This window comes from Carassius gibelio, chromosome B14 (genome assembly GCF_023724105.1).
Source record: "Carassius gibelio isolate Cgi1373 ecotype wild population from Czech Republic chromosome B14, carGib1.2-hapl.c, whole genome shotgun sequence".
NCBI classification, from domain to species: Eukaryota; Metazoa; Chordata; class Actinopteri; order Cypriniformes; family Cyprinidae; genus Carassius; species Carassius gibelio.
The window spans coordinates 20,874,411-20,886,942 of NC_068409.1; the positions used below are offsets into that span (position 1 = coordinate 20,874,411).

The window sequence follows — 12,532 nt, forward strand, 5'->3', positions numbered from 1 at the left end:
ATCACCTCATGCCGTTCAAAACATGTGTGAGGATCCACTTTGGACAGCATATGGAAAAAATTGATGGTGCTTTTTTGTCATTATGGAGCTTGACAGCTCAAACCTCATAAAGAATGACTAAGATCATCTACAAAAACTCACCATTATTCCATAACAGAAAGTCATACACATTTACAAAAGCATGAGGATGAGTAAAAATTCTCCATTTATCTTATTGTCATCATTTCTTGTCACCTCTGTATGTAAAATGCCAAAAAACAATTTATTGCAAATAATGCAAAACAGCATGCAGACTAGGGTCCAGACAGACATGAAGAGAAAAGCATGTAAAAACAAATGCAAGGGGGAACAGCAGTGAATTGTTGCTAGTATGGCACCAGCAAAGAGCTGAACACATCCAAGATGTGTGTTAATCTCAGCGGTCCCTATGGCTTTACACACTCAACAGCCTTGGGTTTAGCCCAAGAGTCCAGGCCCCCTCTAGATGAGTGTGTATGTGTGTGTGTTTCTGACCTAGCTATACGTTTTGGGACCAATTGGATTATAAAATTCCCAACTTAATTTATGGACCATCATAAGAAGGAAAAATGGTTCATAAATAGACTAAATCTTTATTTAGCTCTGGAACTGCCAAAAGTTTATGAGGTAAGAGATACCTCTGTTGTAATTATAATTAGCTTAGAAAGACAGTTGTCAATGGGAAGTCCCTTTTTAGATAGCTGGGTAAAAAATTCATTTGCACAGCTTGACTGAAAATACATTCACTGCATTTGCATACTTTCCTGTTAAGAAGGTGCTTTAGTTCTATGACTCAGAGAAACTGAGATCTATATTTTAGCAGAGGTCTCTCTCTCTCTCTGTCTTTCTCTTTCTACCTCTCTCTCTTTCCCAGGCATAAGGATGATGAATGGTGGTTCATACCGCCCAATATCTCCCATTGTTCACCTGGGAAGCTCATGATTAATAGTTTTGTTACAGAATGTTAAATTACATTTTCTTTCATTACAGTTTTCTCCAACCTTTCACAGCTGTCCACTCCCTCCACTACTGCTGACCCTTTGTGTGTGTGTGTGTGTGTGTGTGTGTGTGTGTGTGTGTAATAATATCTTCTGATGCACAGAGCCTTGAGACTCTCATTTCAGAAATCGCCCCAAGAAGTCTTTTTAGGCTGCTAGTTAGTAGACATATTTTATCAGGGCTTAGAGAGAGAGTGCTTCTGGGTAATGTAGTTTAAAAGTCAAGACTCAGGTTCAGATGCAGGTGAAGTCTGTTGTAATATGTTCGAATATGTGTCATGCTATTGCTATTTTTTAGCACAAGTACCATGGTTTTACCATGTTTTTGGACATACACCATGATGATATGATGTTTTTAGGTAATTTACAGTATCATAATATTATCATGTTTTAAGACATTTATCATGGTATTACCATATTTTTGGACATGCACCGTGATATCAATATTTTTTGTAATACATTTTCTCATTTGTTAGTTATTAGGTTAAAAGCATTTGCTAAATTAATAAATCGTAATTTCAGTTTGCAATCAAACTAAAGTCTCAGTAAGGGAATGTTCCACCAAACTGATTGTTGTTGAACGAGTTTGGTTCAGTTCATTATTTTCCTAGTATCTCACCATTCAGAGAGTCATCCATGACCACAACTTCCAACCTGTTTCTCGATCTCATCATAAACTTAAACACATTCTTTGTAAACATACTGAAAATCTCTCTCCCTATGCTGTCTAATTTGTCTCTCGTGCTATTCAAGGGTCTCTGGAGGTAAACCATTGCAAAAGAAATGAATAAGGACATTTCAGACTCATGTAAAATGATGCCTTGTTCTCTTTCTGTTTCTTCCCAAGCGGCGTGCCCTGTCCTCTGCAGTGGAAATGGTCAGTATGACAAGGGATCGTGTATCTGCTATAGCGGATGGAAGGGTCCGGAATGTGATGTTCCCATAAGTCAGTGCATCGACCCCCAGTGTGGCGGTCATGGCACGTGCACAGAGGGCACATGTGTTTGTTCTCTGGGCTACAAAGGAGAGAACTGCGCTGAGGGTAAGTGTATGTGCATGTGTGTAATAGTGTAACTTTGTGTAGATGTAGTTTCTTTCTCGATGGCTCAATAATATCCTCTGTGGCTGTAATAGCTGCATTCTGTGCATGTGGCTACTTGGAAAGGGAAAACACACATTTTCACATATTCAAACAAGTCATTTTTGGCTGTTTCCCCAGATTCACTGGTAGGTCTTAATGGGCTCCCGCAAAAACACCTCTCAGAGAGGAGAAAAGGCTAGAAAATATATTGATCTGGGTGGTGAGAACAATAGTTTCAGTCTTGATTCATTTTTTGTGTTCTGTAGAGTTCGGTGGCTCTTGGGTAAGACAGTGACTGGCAATAAGAGATAAGAAAACTATAAGAGTCCCAAGAGTCTAAAAATGGAGAGGGAAGATAAAGAAAAAGGTAGAGACAGAAGAAAAAAGACGAGGTATAAGAGGACAAAAGTGGAGGCTGAGATGAAAACAGCTAACAAACAGAAATAGGTTGATGGAAAGCAGCGTTTCAGAAAGTCTCTGCAGCTCATTAGAGAGAGACTTTGATGGCAGCTAAACAAACAGAACTACAAAAGCCTTGCATATTAATGCTTTCTAATTCTTATTCTCTAAATCTCTAATTCATTATCAACAGTCTGGCATCAAGTCCCATATTAAAGTGTTTAGAGGGGGATTGAAGATTTTTAAATGAATTGTTCACCTAAAAAGGAAAATTATGTCATTGTTTACACATTCTAATTCCAAATCTACCCATCCCCCACCCACCCCTTTAGTTTGTTTGTCTGTTCGTTCATGTAACACAAAAGAATACATTTAGGTGAATGTTCATACTGTTATTTTCTATAAAATGAAAGCATATAGACTAGCGAGCATAAGATGTTTATGATGTGCTAGTCAAGTTTTGCCTAAACTTTGGTGTGAAAATGTACCCACAATGAGGAGGAAATTCAACATGTTAATAATGTCGATGAAAATATAAAATTGCAAAAAGGTTTGTGTCAGGGTTAGGTTTAAGGGATATATAATATCATTAACTCAGTAAGAAACAATGTACGTCAATGGAGAGTTTCCAACATGGCAGAAAAGCAAATGTATGTGTGTAAAATGAGAGAGAATGATTTTTAGAAGGTCATGAGGAACAGAGTTGTTGCAGATCACAAGGTCAGCACTTTTGCTCCTTTCTTTTTCATTTTTTTTAAATCAGATATTCATCACAGCAGAGTCACTCAAACAATTTACCTGAAGTGCCGGTGACACAGAAATCGATATCTGTGATGTGCAGTTTCTGCAGCATAAACATTTGGCATGAATGGCTTTATGTGCTTGAAGGAAAAGGAGCAGCACTTCTGTGAGCCGAGGGGGCTGAGACAGGGGTGTCACGCAGGGCACCTTAGGGACGGGTAATTTGTCAAATGGCTTTCTCGCACTTTTCATGGCCAGATCTCTTCTTTCGCTCAGCAATCGATATACATTTTTGAGGCATGGATGGAACATGTGAGAGACAGGGTCAAAGTCAAAAAGAGAGAGGAATGGAGAGTAAGTAAGACAGACTGAGATGCTGAGAAAGTGAGGGTTTGAGAGGTGAGTGTGAAAGGCTTTAGACAGGAAACTGCCATTCTCACACTTAAGGTGTGGGATATTGATTTTTCATGCTTAGATGAAAGACGTAGTATGTGCTTGTGCATGCCTTCTTAAAAACCCCAGAAAGCCCAGGTATATGTTAATATGCACCCTTTTTTTCTCATAATCTTTTTGGTATCAGTATATAGGTATAGTCCTTTCGTCTAATAAATAATCAAATATGTAAATAAATGGGAAATTAGCCCACTGATTATTAAAGTTGTGGGTTTGTTGCTTTTACTTAACAGCTAATGGTGTAAACCTACAATTGATACCTTTCCATTTCCCATGACATATCTTGCATTTACTAATTTTATCCAATCAAATATTATCAAGAATAAACAATAACACTTTTAACTGGAAACAACAAGTAGAAAATCCATGATCATTGCTGTGACATAAACTAAAGGCTTTGCCTTTAAAAAACAGGGACAATCCTTTCAATACATCCCTCCCTAGCTTCCTTCTTCATAAACATTATGTCAACACAGGAAAGAAAACCGAGTTTATAAAGAAATATCATAGGGTTTTTTGTTTTTTTTCTGACAGATGAATCCTCATTAATGACTCTTATCTTTTGTTTGCAGTTGACTGCCTGGATCCGACCTGCTCAAATAATGGCATCTGTGTGAACGGAGAGTGCCACTGTAAACCAGGCTGGGGTGGACCAAGCTGTGAGCTGCCCAGAGCACAGTGCCCAGATCAGTGCCATGGTCATGGTGCTTTTATTCCAGACACAGGTGTCTGTAGCTGTGACCCCAGTTGGATGGGCCCTGATTGTTCTGTCGGTCAGTCTGCATGTTTGATTGGATCACAGTAATACAAATGTTTCAATTTTTCATACCTGATTTCTAATGTATGGTATGTAAATAGTGGTTTTACTGCTCTGTCCTTTTCTCGACACAGAGGTTTGCTCAGTCGACTGCGGGACACACGGTGTATGCATGGGTGGTTCGTGCCGCTGCGAGGAGGGCTGGACAGGTGCTGCGTGCGACCAGCGTGTGTGTAACCCGCTTTGTGTGAAGCACGGCACCTGTAAGGATGGGAAGTGCGAGTGTGAACAGGGCTGGAATGGAGAACACTGCACCATCGGTAGGCATACACCCAGCCCTGACCCACGAATTGATCTTTCCCTGCTCACTATACTCACTATTACAACAGATGCCAAAGCACTGTCTCTGCTCTGCCTCTGCTCCCTCCTCTAAGCTTTATGTGAGAGGGACCCATTTTTGGATCGTCCTTGTTGGTTCCAGGGCAACATTATTATCAACCAATCAGATTTTAGGGAAAGGGTTAGAGCTGGGTTTAGGGTCTAAAAAAGTTATCTCTTATTTTTGGCCTAAATTATGGTTTGGGCCAGGGGTGTCCAAACTCACACCTGGAGGGCCACTATCCTGCAGAGTTGGGCTCCAACTCATTTGCCTGGAAGTTTGTTGTATGCCAAATAAGACCTTGATTAGCTGGTTCAGGTGTGTTTCATTGGGGTTGAAGCTGAACTCTAGAGGACAGTGGCCATCCTGAAGTAGGATTGGACACCCCTGGTTTGGGCAATGGTTTCTTAAGGACCAGGAAAGGATGTTGATCCAGGAACATGACCTACTTGCATGCAGCTCAGGGATTTAGGAGAACTCCAGGAAAAGTCTATGCTTGTAATTTTTCTCTTGACTGATCCATCAGGATGGGATGTATAGTACACGACTCTAAAACAATTAATCTTAAGGCCATGCTCCAAAAGCTGCCCAAAACTCATGTGGTCCACATTTTGGTCATATAAATCCAGAGGGATTCCAGGCTGCTGCAGAGTCCACAGAAGTGTGTATCGATACATACTGTAGCGGCAACAAAGGTGACTCTCATGAGCTCCCATCTAAATGATGAAAATAAAAAAATGGGATACCAAAACATCCAGACCAAAAAAAGCAGGATTGAACACCCCTTCCCTACATTCTTGTGAAAATGACAGAAACATTCAAGTGACAGCCATTGCATGACTGCAAGTACAAATCAAGTGCATCATTTGACCCAAATCTCTGAAAGAGAAGTTTAAAGCATTTGAGGGTAGAGAATAGAAAACTAAAAGCTTGACTTTATATCAGTTTGGAAGCATGTTCCCATAAGCTTATACAAGTTGTAAATAGGGCATAAGACAGACCAAGGTGAAATCAGTAGCCACTGGGTCAGTATGTATAGGAGAGATGAATGAGGCGCTGAGGTGCAAGAGTGTGTGGTGGGGGGGTTATTGAGGAGAATTAGACTGTTTCTCTGTCTGGTGTTGGACTGAGAACAGACTTAGTTGTGTTTGATCACGCCTCACACAGCGGAGGCAGATGTGTGGGCTGCTGGGTAATGAACAGTCCTTGCAGAGTAGCAGCAACTGATGAAAGGTAGAGGTGTCTTCACCTTGATAAGTCACACCTCTTTTTGTCTTGACTTCTCTATCTCAAAAATAGACTCAAACGCCAGAGTTTTCCTTTCTCTCATCATCTGTGGATATGTGTGTGCATGTTTGTCTGTCACTCCAAAGATGACACAAGCGACAAAGACTGAAAGTGCTTTGCCTTTAATCCTTCTCCCCATTGAACGCCACAACAGGAAGTCTGTCTGCTTATTGTCACCAAACTCTTTCTGTGGGCTAAAAAAGCCTCGTAAATGGCTTCCATCTTCAGTTTCCATTTTTATTTCTGAGAACTCTTCTGTTTCTACGTGATTCAAATGCAACACATGTATTAATTTGTCTTCTTGTTATGACACATTTTTGTTTCTTCTGAATGTCCTTTCTGATGCAGACATTTGGGATGGAAGTATTGAAGGTATTGTACCTCGTCGTACTGTGACTAGTGCTAGCTGCACTTTTAGTTTTTAGTCTGGTCGTGAGCAACCCCCCTGCCTCTGATAGTTTGGCTGCATAACGACTGTGTGCTTCTGTTCGTAGAGTAGCCGTTGTGGAGTAGAATGTCATGTTGAGTAGGTTCATAGTGCTAGTCTGTGTTCTTCAGCGTGTGTGTTTATATTCTTGTTGTCAGATGATGATAGTATAGCTGTAATCATCTGTTTTGCACCTTGTTGCTTTTTAAATGTCCCTCTCCTACAGCATTACCAAGCTACAAAAGTGTTCAATCTGCCTGAGCCACTTAATAGAATGACTTTTAAATCCTTTAGAATATCGGGTAATACTATACATTAGAGTGGCCATGTTTCACATATAATTGAATAGATAGTAAGCAGACATCATAAAAATGTCTATCACAAGTTATTACAAAGACAGTCTCAATGGAGTAACCTGAGGTTAAATATCTTGCGCAAGTTGTTGATTGAGTCAAAACGCGATTCATAACATATAATGATAAATCTAAATTCCAATGCAACCGGTTCCACTCTGCCCATTCCAAGCAGGGCTCAAACTGGCAGCAGCCAGCACTGGGAGGCAGGCATGCTAACAGGAACACTGAAGACTGAAGTCTCTGGTGTCAGTTGCTACTGCCTCTAGATGGCAAGAGATTTACCTGCACAACTCCCCCTAGGTGCCCAAATGATCATGGTACATCTCAGTATGTCTACTATACTTATTGCTTTATGAATCCTTGGCAAAATCTTGGCTCAATAATGTTAAATTAGTAATTGGATGGTTATCTTGCAAAATTTATGAGTCAAGTAATTACCATTTTGTCAAAACCAACCAGTCTTTCAGGCCTGTCAGTTGAGATGGAGCAACACTTTGAAAATAATTTTGCAAAACCAGTTAGATAATGTAATATGTTTCTAACTTTGGAACAGAAAATTACGATTTTTTTTCTTTGATGAAATCCAAGAGCTGACCCTGCATAGACAGCAATGCAACTACCACATTCAAGGACCAGAAAGATAGTAAGGACATCATTAAAATAGTCCATGTGACATCAATGGTTCAAACTTAATTTTATGAAGCTATTAGAATACTTTTCAACAATTCCTCTTATCCTTGTCAGTCTCCTATTCTTGTGAATGGTATTACTCATGTGAATGCGTGTGATGATGCTGCTGACGCAGGAGCCGGTGTTCTGGCATAGAACATGCATGCGCTGCGGCTTGTTTACAAGCAGAGGAATGCACACGCATGTGTCGTGGTACTGTCATGAATGGTGGCGGAGACTGACCAGAACAGAAGAAATTGTTGAATAAAGTTATTTTTGTTTTAGTTGCACACAAAATCTATTATTGAAGCTTCATAAAATTAAGGTTGAACCACTTATGTCAGATGGGATGTTTGTCTTTACTACCGTTCTTGCTGTTGCTGTCTATAAAGGGTCAGAAGGTTCTTGAATTTCATCAAAAATATCTTAATATTTATTCCAAAAATGAACAAAGGTCTTGTGGGTTTGGAACAGCGAGTGAGAGTAATTAATGACAGAATTGTCTTTTTTGGGTGAACTAACCCTTTAAGTATGAAGAACCTTAAATATGCACAAAAGCACCATGTTTTTGCAATGCACTGATTAAGCAATTGTATTTGCATACTTGAGTGTTTGTTTATGAGTATTCCATTAAACTAAAAGTCTTTCTTTTTATATGTAGGATTTATTTCTGCATCTTTGAAGGAATTATGCCATAGAATGGCAACATTACTTATTAAAGAACAGGTCTCTCTGAGCAGCATGAGTTTAAGAGCCTTGCTCAAAAGCACAATAGTAAAGGCTTCTTGATGTAGTTGGAACCGATGAACTTGAAGTTAATAGACTTGAGCTGGAACCACTACAGTACACCACCCACATTCCCTCCTACTTTTGTAGGAGCATAGTTAAAGGCTGGGTCAACTACATGTCTAAGCATAATGGGAATGCTTGCATTTAAGTATACTGCAGTTTCAGCTAGAGGCAGAGCAGCACTCACCAGCACACACCAGCTCCTAGCAGTCTGTTTGAGTCTGCCTTTTTGTTTGCACAGAACAGAGACACAGGAGGCAAGTCATCGTATAGTTCCATCAAGTCTGCTTCAGACAAAAGAGCTAAATTACCGAGGACACTGCAAAGTGGAGACAAAGATCACATAGAATTTGCTATACCTGAGGGATATAGATCACTACTGCAAGTAAAGGGATTTGGAGGGAGTAGATCCTAAGATAAATGTAAAATTTCATGAGCCATTGGTACAGAGTGGGTTAAGAGCAGTGGGCAACACTTTTGCTGTGCATATTTTTACACACAGGGTGCAGGACAACAGGAGGCATGGTAATGACTTTGTCTCAGCGTCTGCATGAGTTCTAACTCATAGCATGAATACTAATGGAGGGGCAGGAGTGTGTGTGCTTTTCTAAGAAGGGGAGTGCGGTATGTTTGCAGGGAGAGCAGGATAATGAGGAGTTTAACTGCAGGGCCCACAGTGATCACCTGAATGCTCATGCATCAGTGGACGGAAGCAAGTTTGGCACAAGACCTGGCATCAATTGTTAATCGATTTAAATTTGCATCTCTAATTGGCCAAAATGGCTGCAGGAGAATAGCCACTGGAGGCATGGATTTTGTATGCTAGGGTATCCTGAATTGAAACCACGCCCACCATAAAAACCAAACCTACCCCAGCTTTAACTGCACATCTGAATGTCCTTTTAGGGAGTGGCAGTTGTTAAAGTTGCAGTGCACATATCTGCACCATTAGACAAACAAACAGAAATTGCAGGAATAAAAATGTTTGACTGTTTCCAAACAGGTTTCCCAAACACACTAGGCTTCTGAGATAACTTGTTCAATGCGCAAAGGACATTGCCCAGTCTCTACTATAGTTCAGAAAACATTTGAGTGAAAATTTTCAGCTTTCACAATTCCCATGCTGAAGTTTACGATGTTATTTGACTTTGTAGTAGTACATAGAACTCTATAGGCAAGGAAAACCCTGACAGAGGGCGTTTTATGCAGTAGGTGCTCACTCCCTGCGGGACTTTATCTGTCTCTTCCTAAGGCGCATTTGGAGGATTTATGAATCTAACCTTTATTTTATGACCTTTAAAGGCGAGAGGGCTTCAGGCCAGTGGATGGGATAGTTAGGTGGAGGACTGGATTTCTCTTCCACACGTTCTTTCTCCCCATAATATCCCATCTTTTAAGAATTTTCTTTCTTTCTTTCTTTCTTTCTTTCTTTCTTTCTTTCTTCGTCCTTTCTTCCTTGAAACCCTGCTGTTCTTTTCTTTTGCAGTTTTTTCCCCTTTCCACCAATCCATCTGTCTCTTTCTATCCATCTCTCCATCCATCAAACCTCTGACTGCTGCTATGCAGCGTGCTTCTTTCCCCATCTCACCTTTGCGTTCCTCTCTCATACCATGTGCGCTGACCCATAACTCAAGGCAATCTCAGCTCCTTTTAAGTAGATTACAATAGAGTCAACCTGCATTACTTTAGCCAGGTGGCTTAATAGTTTGTGAAATCCCACTTTATTCTAGTTAGTGTTCTGAGAATCGACTGGGTTTTGGCATAAAAGAGGGGCCCTGCTCAGTGCTGTCCAATGAGGAAGATCAATGGTCAGCATAGATTTTGCTGTCCTGGTGTTTCATAAGTATTTGGCTGCTTAAAATGGCAGCTCCATTTAAAAGGCAATCATTGCTAAGTGACTTTCCTCTCAGCTCAATATTGCGTGACAATCGATGCATAGCAGGCTGTTAATGTGGCATCTCAAGGACCCCAGACATTGAAAATTTCATTAATTAAAGCAACATTTGATTTGAGTCACAATGGCTGAATGCATCCCAGTGCAGGCTGGGTTTACACACTCCTCTGGTTGAGGCCATTTCATTCCACTCATCACAAATCATTCGAAGTGTCACCTGCGCGGGGTCAGCTGCCAATAATACTGTATAAACTTGCGATGAAGGAAACCAGTTCCATCTAAAAGGCTGTGTTTCCAGGGTAACCATAAGCGGAGGCTGTGACACACTAACAGAAGTGTTAACTGTTAGAGATTGAACTCCGGGGGACCAGCAATGGTTTCTGATGACACAGTGTGAGGTCGCAGTGTGGTTTTCGTTTTACAGCGAGGTAAGAGACGATGCCCACGGCAGTGCTGAGATTTTTAGACTGCATGTTTTATTTACACAAAACTCCCGATGACTCGGAAATGTTAGGTCATGTCTCTAGGGTGCTTAATTATGGACTGGTGTGGCTAAAGGAGAATAGGACTTAGCCTTTTAATTTCTCTTTGTGTTTGTTCATCTCAGTCACTGCCTCTCCAAGAGAGAGCTTGGTTAAAACATTTACATCAATCCACGTTCTTTTCAAAACTGTTGTGACGAGATTGATTTCCACCTTTTGTCTTTTAGGAAGACTGTTTATCCCGTTACTGCATACATTAAACACCCACACACATGCCACACTTCACTCCAAAAAATAAAGTGTTCTTTTTCTCGTTCTTGAAAACATCTTTAAATTTGACTTATCACAAAAATCTGACAGTTCTTATCACACTGATCTTATTCAAAGGTCCTTGGTTCTCTCACACACATGGGCTCATACTTCAAACTAAAGATGTGTCCTAATCTGATCTGTAGACTCCAGTCTGTCTTAACCACATTCTTACATGAGAGCATCACTCTCTATCCAGACAAATCAAATCAGCTACTGTAAATGAACAGTCGGAGAGTGTGTGTGCCTTTTACAAATATCCCCTCCTGAATGGATGAGTTTTGATAAATTCATTTGCTACCAACAATGGCTATCAATAGAGTCTACCGAAGCTAATTGAATTGATCTCAGAGTTTGAAATGAATTTAGATGTGAATAGTATTGCTTTTCATATACTTCATCCCCTTAAATGGGCATTGAGCGCATTGGAGGCAGATATGTTTGTGTGGGAGCACTGATGCATGTCTGCCTATAGTGTCACAGCCAAAAGTTTGAAAAAATAGACACATATTAGCATACAGGATGATTCTCATTTGCATTTCGTGTTCATTTGTGGCATTCCATTTTGACTGTCTGGATAATGTCTTCAGCAATATTTTTTTGTGTTCTGTTTTATTTGCTATATGCATAAAATTATATTAAACAGATGCAAAAAAAAAAAAACTTTCTAATTTTAAGAATAAATTAGACAGACAAATAAGTAGCTAAAAAGCTATTATCTGAAAATGTACATTATATTTATATTAGATTTTGACTACCAGTTTAAAGGGACAATGTCAAACAGGATATATATATCCACATATAGCGACACCAAAAGCTAAATTACTATTATTATTTTTTTAAATCATTCAATTCCATTAAATTCCAAATTCCATTAATTTGAACTCGAAACTATTTCTAGCTTGTTTTCAAACTTTTGGTCACAATTATTGATATATCAGTGTTCTGATGACTGGTGTGATTTCAGCCTCTCTAAATCCATCTTCCTTCTCTTTCTGTCCATTGCAGATGGCTGTCCGAACCGATGTAATGGAAATGGACAGTGTCTGCAGGGTCAGAACAGCTGGCACTGTGAGTGCAAGACTGGATGGAGAGGCACCGGCTGCAATGTCGCCATGGAGACTTCATGTGCAGACAACAAAGACAATGAAGGAGGTGAGAGATCTTTTGTTGACTCTGTGGGAACTTTGTGACAAAGATTGTACATGATTGGAACAGCCACATGTGCACAGGAACAGCTGCTGTGTGCAATTTCTGTAATTTCAGGAACAGCTGCTGTGTGTAATTTCTAGGAGTATTTTTATATAATTCCAAACGGAATTATGTAAAAAATGACAATTAGAATCCACAGATATTTTCCCTGTTTGACATTGTCCCTATAAACTGGTAGTCAAAATCTAATCACACACCATTAAGTGATGCATGTGTAACCCCTCTCTTCTGGGTCCTCTCTGATGCTCCTCGCGCTCGCTCCGAGCGGGGCTCCGGCATGG

At 40.1% G+C, this 12,532-nt stretch overlaps 1 protein-coding gene across 8 annotated transcripts in view; it reads left to right on the plus strand.

Moving 5' to 3' along the window:
* Window positions 1–12,532, plus strand: part of tenm2a (teneurin transmembrane protein 2a) — a 404,535-nt gene that overhangs the window by 374,500 nt on the left and 17,503 nt on the right. For all 8 annotated transcript variants that reach the window (XM_052574348.1, XM_052574345.1, XM_052574349.1 and 5 more), the window contains 4 exons: window positions 1,864–2,058; window positions 4,263–4,463; window positions 4,582–4,767; window positions 12,048–12,194. In XM_052574348.1, coding sequence (XP_052430308.1) covers window positions 1,864–2,058; window positions 4,263–4,463; window positions 4,582–4,767; window positions 12,048–12,194 — 729 coding nt within the window. The remainder of the gene's footprint in view (window positions 1–1,863; window positions 2,059–4,262; window positions 4,464–4,581; window positions 4,768–12,047; window positions 12,195–12,532) is intronic.